The sequence below is a fragment of the Vidua macroura genome, chromosome 5, assembly GCF_024509145.1.
Source record: "Vidua macroura isolate BioBank_ID:100142 chromosome 5, ASM2450914v1, whole genome shotgun sequence".
In the NCBI taxonomy this organism is placed as follows: domain Eukaryota; kingdom Metazoa; phylum Chordata; class Aves; order Passeriformes; family Viduidae; genus Vidua; species Vidua macroura.
In genome coordinates, this window is record NC_071575.1 from 31163958 (window position 1) to 31176824 (window position 12867).

General features: G+C 38.1%; 1 protein-coding gene and 1 long non-coding RNA gene across 4 annotated transcripts in view; one reads left to right on the forward strand and one right to left on the reverse strand.

Annotated features, from left to right (window-relative positions):
- The window catches only part of SCUBE1 (signal peptide, CUB domain and EGF like domain containing 1), a 191003-nt gene that overhangs the window by 57641 nt on the left and 120495 nt on the right, over positions 1-12867 (reverse strand). For both annotated transcript variants that reach the window (XM_053978276.1, XM_053978277.1), the window contains one exon: positions 6239-6355. In XM_053978276.1, the coding sequence (XP_053834251.1) occupies positions 6239-6355 (117 nt within the window). The remainder of the gene's footprint in view (positions 1-6238; positions 6356-12867) is intronic.
- LOC128807723 (uncharacterized) lies at positions 1095-4786 on the forward strand. Of its 2 annotated transcripts, none has more exons than XR_008437263.1 (3): positions 1095-1169; positions 1938-2053; positions 4189-4786. It is a non-coding gene; the product is annotated as an uncharacterized LOC128807723 (long non-coding RNA). The 2 variants fall into 2 exon arrangements; XR_008437264.1 differs by lacking the exon at positions 1095-1169 and adding an exon at positions 1260-1735.

Sequence of the window (12867 nt, forward strand, 5' to 3'; positions counted from 1 at the left end):
AAAAAACTGAAACAAATTTTAAGTAATTTCGATTAATGGAAATATGGAGGAAATCATAACTGTTCACAGATACCCTGTAGCCAGGAAATGAAGCCAAATTGGCCAGCTGAACTGTTGACTGTGAGCTTTTCACTTAGTGTTAGTGTGTTCTGAATGAAAAGAGAGGAAAGCCTTCAGCATCTGAGTCATAATCTTATACCAAACTGATGTCAAGCATTAATTTAAAGCATTTAATTTAATGAAACCTTTCAGTTCATACTTAACAAAACATGACATGCTTTGTTTCATTGGAACTCATTCTCTAAAAAAACCTCTTTTCTCATGGAAACAATTCCATTTTCAAAATTTAATTCACCTTCAGGATTTCATTTTTTTTGTGTACTCAAAACTGATTTAAAATGCATTTTCCTGCTGTAATAGGCTGCAATTAAGCAAGATAAAAAAATGTAATTACTATATCAAGCTAGCACAGTGCAAAATTCTCCTTTTATTTCAAATAAACTTTGATGCAGTTCTGTGAGATTTTTCATTAATCTCTACACTCCTGCCTTTTTTTTTTTTTTCTCCCTAGATTGCTTAATGATAAAGAAGGTTTCAGAGCTGAGTTACTGGACAGATCATTCAGCACTCAGGCATTTCTGATACTCCCACTGCAGCACAGTCAAGTATTTAAGCGCATCAGTGCCACATTTCTTTGCTGCCTCGGAATGCTGAAGGATGGGGGCCTGTTTTGAGGAAGTGGAGAGCCCACCCCATTGCTGGGTCACCATGACAATGAGACAGCAGGAAGGAGAAATGTTTGCCATGCAGGCCCATAACCCCAGCGTAACACTGCTCTGGTTAAATATGCCAGAGCGCTGAGAAGGACTGACCAAGTGTCACACAGCCAAGAAAATGCTCCATCTCTAGGTGGGCATGTGGAGGGAACTTTTTGTCTCCTAAACACACGTCTGTGAGGTCACCTGGGCTTGGCACAGACCTGTTCCTGTACAGGAATTGATCCTGTTGCATTTAGTCACAGCTGGTGGCACATTATGAACACATAATACCACATTGCTGCTAAACCCCCTGACATTCCAGCCCAGCTGACTATCCCAAAATCCTGTTGTCAGGTTCCTTCCCCTTAAGAGTAGATTGTTACAAGATGCAAATTAAATGATGAAATACAGGTGAAATGATACAAAACAGGAAATCAACTGAACAAAATAATCCACATCTTGCTATTACCAAACATATGTGGAACGTGCCAAGTTATGTAGCACTTTATGGATGTTTGTGGGAAAATCATAGTTGAGATGTTGCTTTTGCTTAATTATCCCTTGAAATCCATTTTCTCCTGCTTAAAACTTCTGTTTGCTGTGCTATTTGACTGTAGGAGCTCAGCAAGGGCTTCAGCCTGCACAGTTCCTCTATGTCTAGGTGTAGAGTGCTGGGAAGAAAGCAGCAGAGTGCGGCTTTATTTGGGCACAGGAGTGCCTGGGGGCAGCGTTTCTTTGTTAAGTCCCAGGGCAGAAATGAGGCATATATGTCATACACATAGTCATGCATTTTACACCATGCTAGAAGCTTCCGGCCCTTCCTCCTGCTCTGATTCTCTTAGAGAAGCCACAAAGGAAAGTCTCTGTCTCTCTCAGACATCATCTTTTGCCATCATTCTCAGTCCTTCTCTACTTTTAAGTCCTGGGAGAAGAATTCTCCCTGGCCCAGCTTGTTTCCTGTAGCTGCCCTCAGGATGGTGAGCTCTTTATTGTTTGATCTTGTTTGGCAGATGGATTTAAACAATCTTCAGAAATCTGTGCTAAGTCTAATCTAGTCTGGCTTCACTCCTCTTGAACCCTACAAGTCTTTTGCAAATGAGCCTCCATCATTATCAGTTACCCAAGCTGTATTTAGTATAATTAAAATGCTGAACTGATGAATCTTCTCACTGATGGCAGAATGGAGCTGGATCCATGGAAAGGTCACTCAGCAAGAAGGAGGCACAGAAACCAACAAACAAGGGAGATGAGGACCACAGAACCCCTGATATGTTCAACATAGAAGATATTAAAAAGTGGGTAGGAGGTAATGAGCAATAAGCATCCTGGGCCTCTACGTCTTTTAATCTCCAGTCTCCCTTTCTGGCTGAATTGGCTGAATTCTGTGGGATAACTTGGCAGGCATTCAAGGAAGTGCCCAACACTATTTCCTCATGTGTAGCACAATAATCAACAGCATCAAATGAACTGAGCATCAAGCTGGCATCACCCAGTTACAATGGCAGTAGAAATTAAATAGCATTAATTAGAGGGAGAACGTGGAACCCTTTCTGCCTGGAATGTCTCTTCTCTTAGCTGTCAAAAGCCTCCATGTTTTGGCTTGTTAAGAGCCAAGTTGACAGGAAAGCTGAAGGGAATATAGGAGCATTCTCCACTGTGTGCCAAGCCAACTGAAGGAGGACTTGAGTTCAAGTCTGACTTTTAAAAGACAGCAAAAGGTTAATGAACTTTTACCCAAGCACCATTAATACATCTGAAGATCATTCTAACTAGACCACAGACAACACTTTTGCTCTTATTTCACTGCAAGACCAGGTAAGTAATATATGTAATTGAGAATTAAAAAGGTTTTTCCAGTTTCCAAAAAGCAAAGCAATCCTCCACAACAGTGGACAGGAGTCTTCCTATGTGTTCTGCAGATACCTGTATGTATTCCATGTTAAAATTATCTCAACAATTTTCCCCCCAAATTTATTGACATTTGATATAAACCAGACTGTACTCTGCATTAAAAAAGGAGCTTGATTATTTTAGGAACAATGAACTCTCATTTCTCACTACAGAAGAGGTCAACCTTTTGCAAAACCACTGAAGGCAGGTTTCTTGTATTACTTGGAAGTTGTTCTCCTACACCTTCCATTCTCTGATACACTGGGAAGGGCCAGGAGAAATATCAGATTTTTAGTCAGGACTCAGTTCTGTACTCTGTGATTTAAATTCCTGCCAGCTTCTATGATAGAACTACAGAATGGGAACTGTGATATTGCAAACAAAGCATAGAACAATTAGTTACATTTAAAAGGGTTTCTTTGCCACCTTTTGGCAATCAAGCATGTTTTCATAAACTCTTTTTTAAGAACTTGTCTTTCCTTTTGCATGTATACTTGCCTTTTTTCTATTCTAAACAATTAATGCAATTCCCAACTACTAAACAAAACTTGTGGACATTTTGGACAGTCAACTTTTTTTCCCATTATGTGTCTACACAATGCCTAAAATTGACTAGAGTCCTGACTGTTGAAAAGAACCATCTAGAAATTTTTGTTATTTAGAAAAATAGTATTTCTATTTCATGAATTAAAAAAAACACAACTCATTCACTTAAAAAGTAAGAAAGAAATGTGTCAGCAGATGTCCATAAACTACCAGTATAGCAAAAGCACATTATTGAGGAAATCACCTACAAGTGAGCTAGAATTACACATTAATAAATTATCCTACATCCACTTTGCAATACCCAGAAGTTCAGATGTTTCTTTGAGTCTTATATAAGCCACTTGAATCCAAGCTTCTACATAATTTCATGTAGTAGCTGCACTATGTAAAATGGCTTAGAGAGGAAGATGCCAAAATGGACTAAAAGAAATCACAGTCTTTCCAATAAAAACATTATTTTTGGTCAACTTTATTTGCTAAATTAAACCTAAACATATTAATCATTTTGCTCTACCCACAATTGCATTTTTCAGTTAATATATTAATTCTCCTTCCAGTTCTTCTCAGCTTTTCTTACATGCCCTACATCTCTACTTTCCCTTAACAGACAATGGCATATCTTTCTTCTATATTTAGAAACATAACCTCCATTAAAATTATATTCTATGAGAAACCTCACTTGGACATGCTATGATGCTCCATGGACTTGAAAACTGTGCCCAGGAAAGACAGGATGTGACAGCTCTATGATCCCTGAAGATGCTTTAAAGGGCATCCAGGAGATAATCCCTTGCTCTTACCACACAGATGTAAAATTACAGCTGGAGGAGCAAGGGACTGGATATATGAGAAACTGAGGGCCAGTCAAATCAAGGATGGTAAAGAGGAAAAAGAAATCCAAGGAGAAAACTTGGATTCTCTCTCTTTTCTTTTCTAGAGAATGCAGAGGAAGGAATATGTGCACACTGACTTTGTCCTGTCTGGTCTTTTCCAGGCTTTACCTATCAGCAAGAGGAGCCAAGAGGACATCAATGTCACTCCACCAAAAAGTTCACTTTTGCCCTCAGGAGATGGCAATCCTACAGAGCATCCCCCTTGACTAAGGGCTGCCTGCAAAAGCTGTGCAAGAAACTTCACTGGTCAGTTTAAGTGCAGGATGTTTTGTGCACAGGTTTAAATGGAAAATCACTTCAACTTCAGGAGAGCAGGATCTAGCTGAGAAATCTCACAGTGCAATACATAAGATAAATTTTATTAATTAAATCAAATTCAAAATGTATATTTTACCATTTTAGGATAAAGAATATTTCCTAAAATGTCAATAATGGTTAAAAAGAAATTGCTTGTTGCTTTATTAAAGCAGCTGAGTTAATTTCTTGTGGCTGCTTATTTTAAGAAAGTAAGAAAGAATCAGCAGCATCATAAAAACACAGATTCTGTTTCTTATATTTTCTACTCATAAAAAAGGGGAAAAGCAAAATGTGAAAGAGCTTAGAGCTAAGGTATTTGGTTTGAGGATCAGTAGAATATTTAATTTTTCTGTAGGAATAATTATAGTCTTGATTATTATATAAATATTGTTTCATCTTAGCTCTCTGGCCAAATGTCTAAATTTAGAATTACTCTTTTTATTTATGACACAGTTTCAATAATAAACATTATGATCAAGCCTAGGTGCATGTTACATTATTAAAATGCTTCCTTTTTAAGCACTTGGTGGAATCACTGTTACTGTTCTGCTATGGCTTAGCTAGTCTGCTGATAAAAATGAAGATTTATTTTTATGTGGCTTGAACTAAGATGACTGAGTTTTGATGTGCGCTCACCCTTAACTATTAACATTGCGTGTGATGGCAGCTTAAATGTTTTATTTTCAAATGAACAGGCAAATGGACTGTTATTTCTATAAATACTAACAGGATCATGCCCAAGCACCGGGATTTTTCAGCCTGGAGCAAGAGGAAACCACACATTTTCTGTTTATTTTTGTGGGTTTTACTATTTAAAGTAACATCAAGCTCTGGACTAAGGATATTCTGACATTTCTGGTTAATTTGAAGGAAAAAAAGTCACAATAATTTGTTAGCAAGTTAGGTCAAATTAAGCTAAGTCACTGAGTGATGAAAAATATTCTCCGTGACAAGAATATGTGCCATGTCCTCCTAGATATCCATCTCCAAGTCTTTTGCAAAGAAGCTCAAAAGGAATACACAGGAAACTGGGAGAATGGGAAAATGCTTGACAGATGGCCTGGTCCTACCAACATGTGCCCAAATCTCTTCATGTGCCATTGGAGTGTGACTGTAGGGACATTTGAGAGCTGTCCCCGTCTTCTTAACTGCGAGCACATACTGACAGTGCTATCAGATACTCTTTTTTGCTCTCTTTTCCCCTGACGTCAGCTTTAACACACACACGAAAGACAGCTTTAACACACACACGAAAGACAGGCTCTCGTGCTGCCTCTGGAGCAGTAAAACCTGAGCATCAACTGTGTGGTTTAGACTCCTCCATTTGTCAATGCTATTTTGGTTTTCCTTTGGAGCTGGTTACTTATCTTTTGAAGGTGCAGAAATGACTAAGTGTCTGGGGTTTTTTCTCAGCAATACCTGGCTTCACTCAGTAATAAGCAGTTGATTATTCTCAGGTAACAAAGTATTGCTTGACAATTGTAACTCACTTTCTGAATAGACAAATGCAGACACCATTAGATGACTGAGGTTTTACAAAGGTATCAGAATGTCCTTTGAAACTAAAGGCTTTTTTGCAGCCCCAAGTTGTTCCTCTAAATTTCTGCTCAGCTTGAAACAGTTTGACCTCTGCATCTCATTTCTTTGCAGTAATAAAACCCTTTAATAAATAAAAACAACTGAACCAGGTAAATACACAAAAATTAGGGAAGGAGAAAGCTACTGAACTTAATTGCAATCACTATACCAGTATTGCCTCGACTTAAAAAGTATTGATTAAATAACTGAATATTTACATCTTGTACTGGACCTGCTGAAGGCAAATGATGCATTGCAAAGCAAACAGAGGCTGACCTTTGCACGTTTTCCCATCAGGCTGCAGGGTAAATCCAACTGGGCAACTGCAGCGTACCCCTGTTGCGGTATCCTTGCAAGTCCGATCACAGCCTCCGTTATTGACAGCACATGTTTCTGCAGAATGAAAGAGAGAGAGAGAGAGAGAGGGAGAGAGAGGGAGAAGGGGAGTGTAATGAAATGCTCTGGGGGAGGGGAAGGGCACTGCCTCTTTGGGGCAATATTGTAACATATTAAAAGCAACTTACTTAAATGTAAGTTTTAAGTAAGCCAACTGAAGAAAGCTCAAGGTCGTTGGGGTCCATGTACTGGTTTTGACTGATAAATCATTTCTATAAGTCATCATTTCTTTTTCCTCCCAAACTGGAGATTTCACTTAGTGTATTTAGTTAATGTTTTTCAACTCTCTTAGACAACAGGATGAGTTATTACATATGAAACAAGTTTAAAAACAAAAAAAAAGTGCCTTTAAAAGCAGAATCAAACATTCTGTTTTTTATCAGTCAATGTCTAGCTCAGGTATTTTAAAGTTCATTTTTAAATGATGGTGTAGGCATAATGAACTTTAAAAACAACAGAAAGCAAAGCAGAGTGCTACACTTGGAAATTAAAAACCCTTAGTTAAGAAAGAGTTAATGGAAAATGAACTACATATATCACTTTGACAAGAATCTACATGCCCAATCTGTTCTTACTGAACTACAAGCAGAAGGCATCTGGGTTTTGTCCACTTAAACCTTTTTGCAAATTGAAAGGAGTTTGGAGTGGGTAGGAGGGCATAATTGAGGTCACTGAACCCATTCCAAGCTGTGTCATTGAAATTTCCCAGTGCTTGTAGTATGTAGAAGGGTGGCTGGGCAAACACAGGCAAGAGAAAGTTGCAATACTTCTGAGCTTTTACTACAGTGGGCAGTGACTATTAGGTACCATCAGATTAAAAAAAATAAAATCTCCAACTTCATTACAGAAAAAGCAAGAACCCCTCCCTCACTGCCGTTGTTCTGTGTTACTCATGTATGCACATGCACACACCGGACACATGCATATGCACACATACTCACAAACACATCCATAAAGGAGATAAAAGGCAAGGGAAATTATTAACTTCTCTTTGATCCACAGAATGGAGTGGATGTAAGGATGCCAATTTAGCACGTCAGTTTGAACTGTACATTTTTCTGAAAAGTATTTGCTTCAGAGAATGAGCCCTTTTAATAGTATGTTTTTCAGTTGCTCTGGATTTGATTAAATTAAAATACCCCACTGCCCCCCAAGATTGCCATTATTCTACTCAGCTCACCTCTTTCCCTAAAGAGGCTTTGTCATTACTTACTCAGATTTACAGACTCCTATTGATGAATATTCACAGCCTGTGTCACAATTGTATCCTGTGGACAGGGTCTGACAATCAGCTATAGGATATGCTAATTGGGAATTGCCTTAGAACAGTACATTGATCAAAAATTATTTACACAGAAGAGAACAGGCTTTATTTTTCTATTGACTAGTACTAAAAGATTTTTATTTTAAAGTAGCCTGTGCTTTGCCCTCAAGGTGAACTTAGACTGGCCATTTTTAGGGACTTCACTGCTTTAAAAAAAAAAAAGTACAACTGTTTTTTTTTTTTTAATTTTTTTTTTTAATTTTTATTTTTTTTGCACTGGCACAGGCCTCTACACCAGTTGTGAAATAAGCTCCTGGCACTTAAGAACAAATTGAAACACAGATCTGGGGCACACATGCATTAACAGCATATGACCGACCTCTGAGCCCATATACATTCACACATGGTCCTCAAGATCCATTTTAAATTTTTATGTCTGTTTGCTATATAATGACATCGTGTAGCACGAGCTACCAGTATAGAAATGGATTTGCATGTAACTGCCAGGAAGCACAGCTAACAAAGGGACTGACATGTCTTCTGGAAAGACTTTCTGAAAATGGAGCTGAGTCTGCAGCTCTGGATTTTCAAGCATTTCTTGCTCACCTTGCAGGACATCAACCTAACTGTTTAAGCAATATAGTTCTGATTTTCACCCACTTCTCTGGGAAGCACTATTTTATAGACTTACAGGCTGAAACTTCTGCTTGAAGAATTCTGCAAATGACAATGCTGGAATTTCCATTTGTATGTGAACTTGTGTGTGTCCTCATAGACCAACATACCAAATAATAATTTTACATTTCAGGGAAGGAAAAACGTTTCAGGTCACTTAAAATTTTTAACTTGGGCACAGTTTAAGGGCAGGAAGGTTTGCCAGGAGTAAAGAGTTAAGGTTAAAACTCAGGAAAAAGCACTGAAGGTTACATTTGGCATGGCACTGCAAAGAGCACTAAATCTTCTGTTAGCAGATTAAATGTGGCATATGAAGACTCCTTTATTGCAGTGCGTCAACACAAGATGAACATAAGCAGTAATATTTCTGCTTTCTGGATGACATCCAGAAATGAATAGACACAACATTTTTTTTTTTCCCATAGCGTGGATGACTGGATCTATAGGGTAAGGGTCATTCAATTTACAAGAGTTATTTCTACGTATAAATAGAAGGAATCAAGACAGCTTTTCTTATTTTCATACAGATTTAGTAAAACAAACCAAAAAGGGTAAATACCCTGCAACCTTCCTAGCAACTCTGACTTTCATACATGATGAACTCTTAACAGAATGAAGATCCAAGTGAGCAAGAGGACATGTGAGAGTACCTCTCACACTTTGGATAATTGGAGAGATGTACTGATGAAATTCCTTAAACTCAAGGTCGTGAGAAAACATCGGTAAAAGAAAGCAAACATGAATAGCAGAATGTGGGAAAGAGGCTACATCAAAGAGAGGAGCTAAGGGCTACACACAGCACAAACCCAGTGCATGACCACCTGTGTTTCTGAGAGGGGTGATGCCGACTCATCCCTCACCTCAGCGCTACCAAATATCAGCATATATTTGAAACACAAATACAACTTTTAGGCCTCAAGCCAAGAGAAGTAAATTACTTATTTCCATTCTATCACAGTGGAGAAACTATGGAAGGGAAAAAATGGATGTTAGAAATTGGATCAGGTCTTCATCGTGATATTGATCCGACAGACCATTTTTGCTGTTTTTTTTCTCTGTGAAAGACAATCTCAACATTTTAGCCTTTTTTCTTGTTTGCTTCAAACTCTTTTTTTTTTTTTTTTTCCTGACAAGGTAGCAAAAAAAGAACTGGAAGACACAACTAAAGCAGTGTCATTTTATTGACATTTAGATTGCTTCTGAATTATGACAAACTCATAATCTGAAACAATTAGACCTTACTGTTAATTTAAAGTGATGTTTGAAGCTCCATCTACAACCCTACAGAATTCATACCAGAAAATTCAAGCAGAAACAGGGATCTAAAGAAAAGGACTTCTATTTATATAAGGCGGTCTGGGTGACATTACATTGTATTTTTTCAGTGTAAGCTCCTAATTTTGGAACAATCTCTCAATGTGTCTGCTCAATGGATCCACAGACAAGAATTATCTAAAATCATTACCAATGTGCTATGGTTTAATCCATAGGAACTCTTGCTTTAACATTAGTCCACTGCACTATGGGATATGCATATATCCCATTTAATATCCCCTTCTGGATATTAAAATATCCAATTGAAAAGCACAAACTTGAGGTGTTAGTCCTTCAGCACTGGATCAGGGACATTGACTTAATTACCAGGTGAAGTTACTCCAGTGCCTGCAATGGTTTAGCAGGGAAAGAGCAGCTCTTCAGATTCTACTTCTAAAGCTTTTGAACTAAAACAGAATCTCTACCACGTGGCAACAGGTCATTTAAAGAGTCACACTAGACAGGATTTATTTGGCTTTGAATACTATTAAATGCCTGAAACTCCAACCACATCTCATGGTTTGAGAGTATTTCTGAAAACCTGATTTTCAGCTTCTTCTATTAAACAAGTAAATATAACCATTTAAAATATAAGCTTATAATAAAAATCTGTTTGTTTGGGGTTTTTTTTAAGTAACCAATTATTTTACAAAGCAAATTTTTGTGGCTTCAGTTTATCTCATGAATGAAAGAACATGACATGATTTTAAGGGTATGGTCAAAATCAGGCAAATCTTGGATTCTTTATTATTCATTGTTGTCTCAATTTGGACTAAGATCCAAACCAGTTTTATAGGAACTGAGATATGGTGCAAAGCAGAACAAAATTCCATAGGTTGTTAAGATTAGCAGGGTTACATCTGAGAATCATTCAGTAATCTATGTCTTAACTAGGTCATTCTCTATAATCTTTGATAAATCCTGAGGGCAGGTATTAAAACTGCACAAGGTAAACACTAATAAAGGCAAGAGGAGGGGGATCCAGCACCAAGGTGCTTTATTTAAAGATATGGAGAAGCAATTCTCTGATCTTTTCTGTGACCCATCATGGCAGTCTGAAGCCAATAGGATCCAGAAAAACCCTATTAGTATCCAGACTCCTGATCATAACACAATGACAGGAAAGAGGGGATAACAACTGTAAATGTAAGAGCTGCTCTCAAGAATATGCGTAAAACACACAAATAAGTCTTAGCAAAAGAAAAAAACCTAGCTGTAGTGAAAACAACAGAACTATGTAACCCAAGTGAAAATGGGAGAGGGGAGCCACTGAAGTCATCACCTACATTCAAGGCAGTCTTGCAGCATCTGCCTCTTAGGAAAAGCATGAGAGTTGCCTGAATGGCAACTTCTTGCTCAGGAAAAGTTGTTCTTGGACTAAATTAAATTACCATTCTGTAGGGCTTATGATTGCCATTTCCTCTAAATCAGAAAGGAAGGCTGGACTGACCTCCTATCTTAAGGCCTTGTGCAGAGGAAAAGGATTTTTTGCAGCAACTGGTAGGCTGCAGATAAAAGGCATAGCAGTCCCCCAAAACAAAGAGTATTATCTAAGTTTGCCAAATTTCTATAAACTGTTTAGGTTGACATGGTAAGCAGTAAGTACAGCTTGGAAGACTTGAAGTAAGTACAGAAAGGAAGACTTGAAGGTGGAAAAATGCTTTTTTCCACTACCTAGTTCCTATGATTGCCCAAATGATAACACTAACCAAAGGGCAAGTTAAAAGAAAACTAGCAATTCAAACTGCCTTTATTTGGAATTCATTTGCAGTGGACTAAAGCTCATTGGGGTCAGCAGAAACAGGATGACTGGGCTCAAAATCTGCGCCATATTGTTTTGAGCTTATTCTGAGTCAATATTTATGCTAGGCAAGAGCAATTATTGATGGAGTAGCCTGGAGCTCAGACTTTAGAGAAGCCATCAAGTCCTATCAAGTAAATCATAGTCCAAGCAAAGTTATGAGTAACTGTACTCAGATTGTAATCGTGTCTCCTTCTACACCTGGTCTGAATTTTGCACACGATCTGAACATGGGATCTTATGCTCAGAATAACTCTCTTGAATTCAGGGGTCAGACACATGAACAAGTCGATCTTCATGCAACTAAAGCCAAATGGTGCAAGCAGGATGGCAGCTTTAGTGCACTCACAGTTTTACCCAGTGCAACAAGAAGGTATACAGATTAATTAGATAATTTTTCTCCTAAAAAGGTGGCTCTGAAGTAATAATTCCTGGCAACTGGAGTGGCAAAAAGGGTAAACTACTCCCAGTATCTGTTTCTCAGCAGATGTGCTGTCACTAAAGCTGTTGTAAACTGCTACTGTCTCTGAATCAAGAGATAACCTATTTACCTATCCTAAGCACATAAAAATGAGTTTATTTCTCTGTATTTAACTCACAGTGAAACACCAACTTTGAACAAGTGAGAAAAGATTAATTACATCTGTTAAAGATAGCCGAATATATGGCTTTGAGAATTTTGAGAGGGTTTAATCTGAAACCATTAATTGCCATTGTGTGTTGTGATTCCTTGCATCACTGTAGTGTTTTGGGACCAACACCAGGACTCCATTGTGCAAACTATGTTGCAGTTTTGAAAAAGTGATGATGGTAAGGCACTAGAGCAGTTCTATGAGAGGACAAGATCCTGCTGAGCTGAGTGGTACTGGCTCCCTCCCCTTAAACAATGTTGAATTAATTTAGTTTAATACACAAAGTGTCTGGAGTCAAATTAGTCCTTAATTTGTGCCTCTCCTCTCCTCCTGAAAAAGCACTTTGCTTCATCTGGCTCAAAGGCTGCCTGTGCAGACATCTCATCTGTTTCCTTCATGTTGGTGTCACAGCACAATCTCCACCAAAGAGAGCTCCTTCTGAATTCCAGACACATTGGGGTTTTGGACTGGGGCTTCCTCTTCCTCCAAACTTTTATCTAGAGAATCCTCAAATGATTTTAACCACTAGTGGTAGGTGAAGTGCATGACTATGCCTAAGAACAAGGACTACCTAACTGAATTTAAAAAAAAACCCAGTGAAGATCCCCTGCAAATTCTGACCAAAAATGCACAAATCCTGAAAGCCTGAAACTTGGCAGAAATTCAAACTTAACTCAGGAAAGGCCATTAAAAAATACATCTGTAGATTATAAAATGAGCTTGCCTTTACGTAAGAGGGAATGTGCAGTATGAGTAAGAAAGCCATGAGACAGAGAAGAGATGATAAGACTGCTGTTGCCATCCATAAAAAGAGTTTTACTGA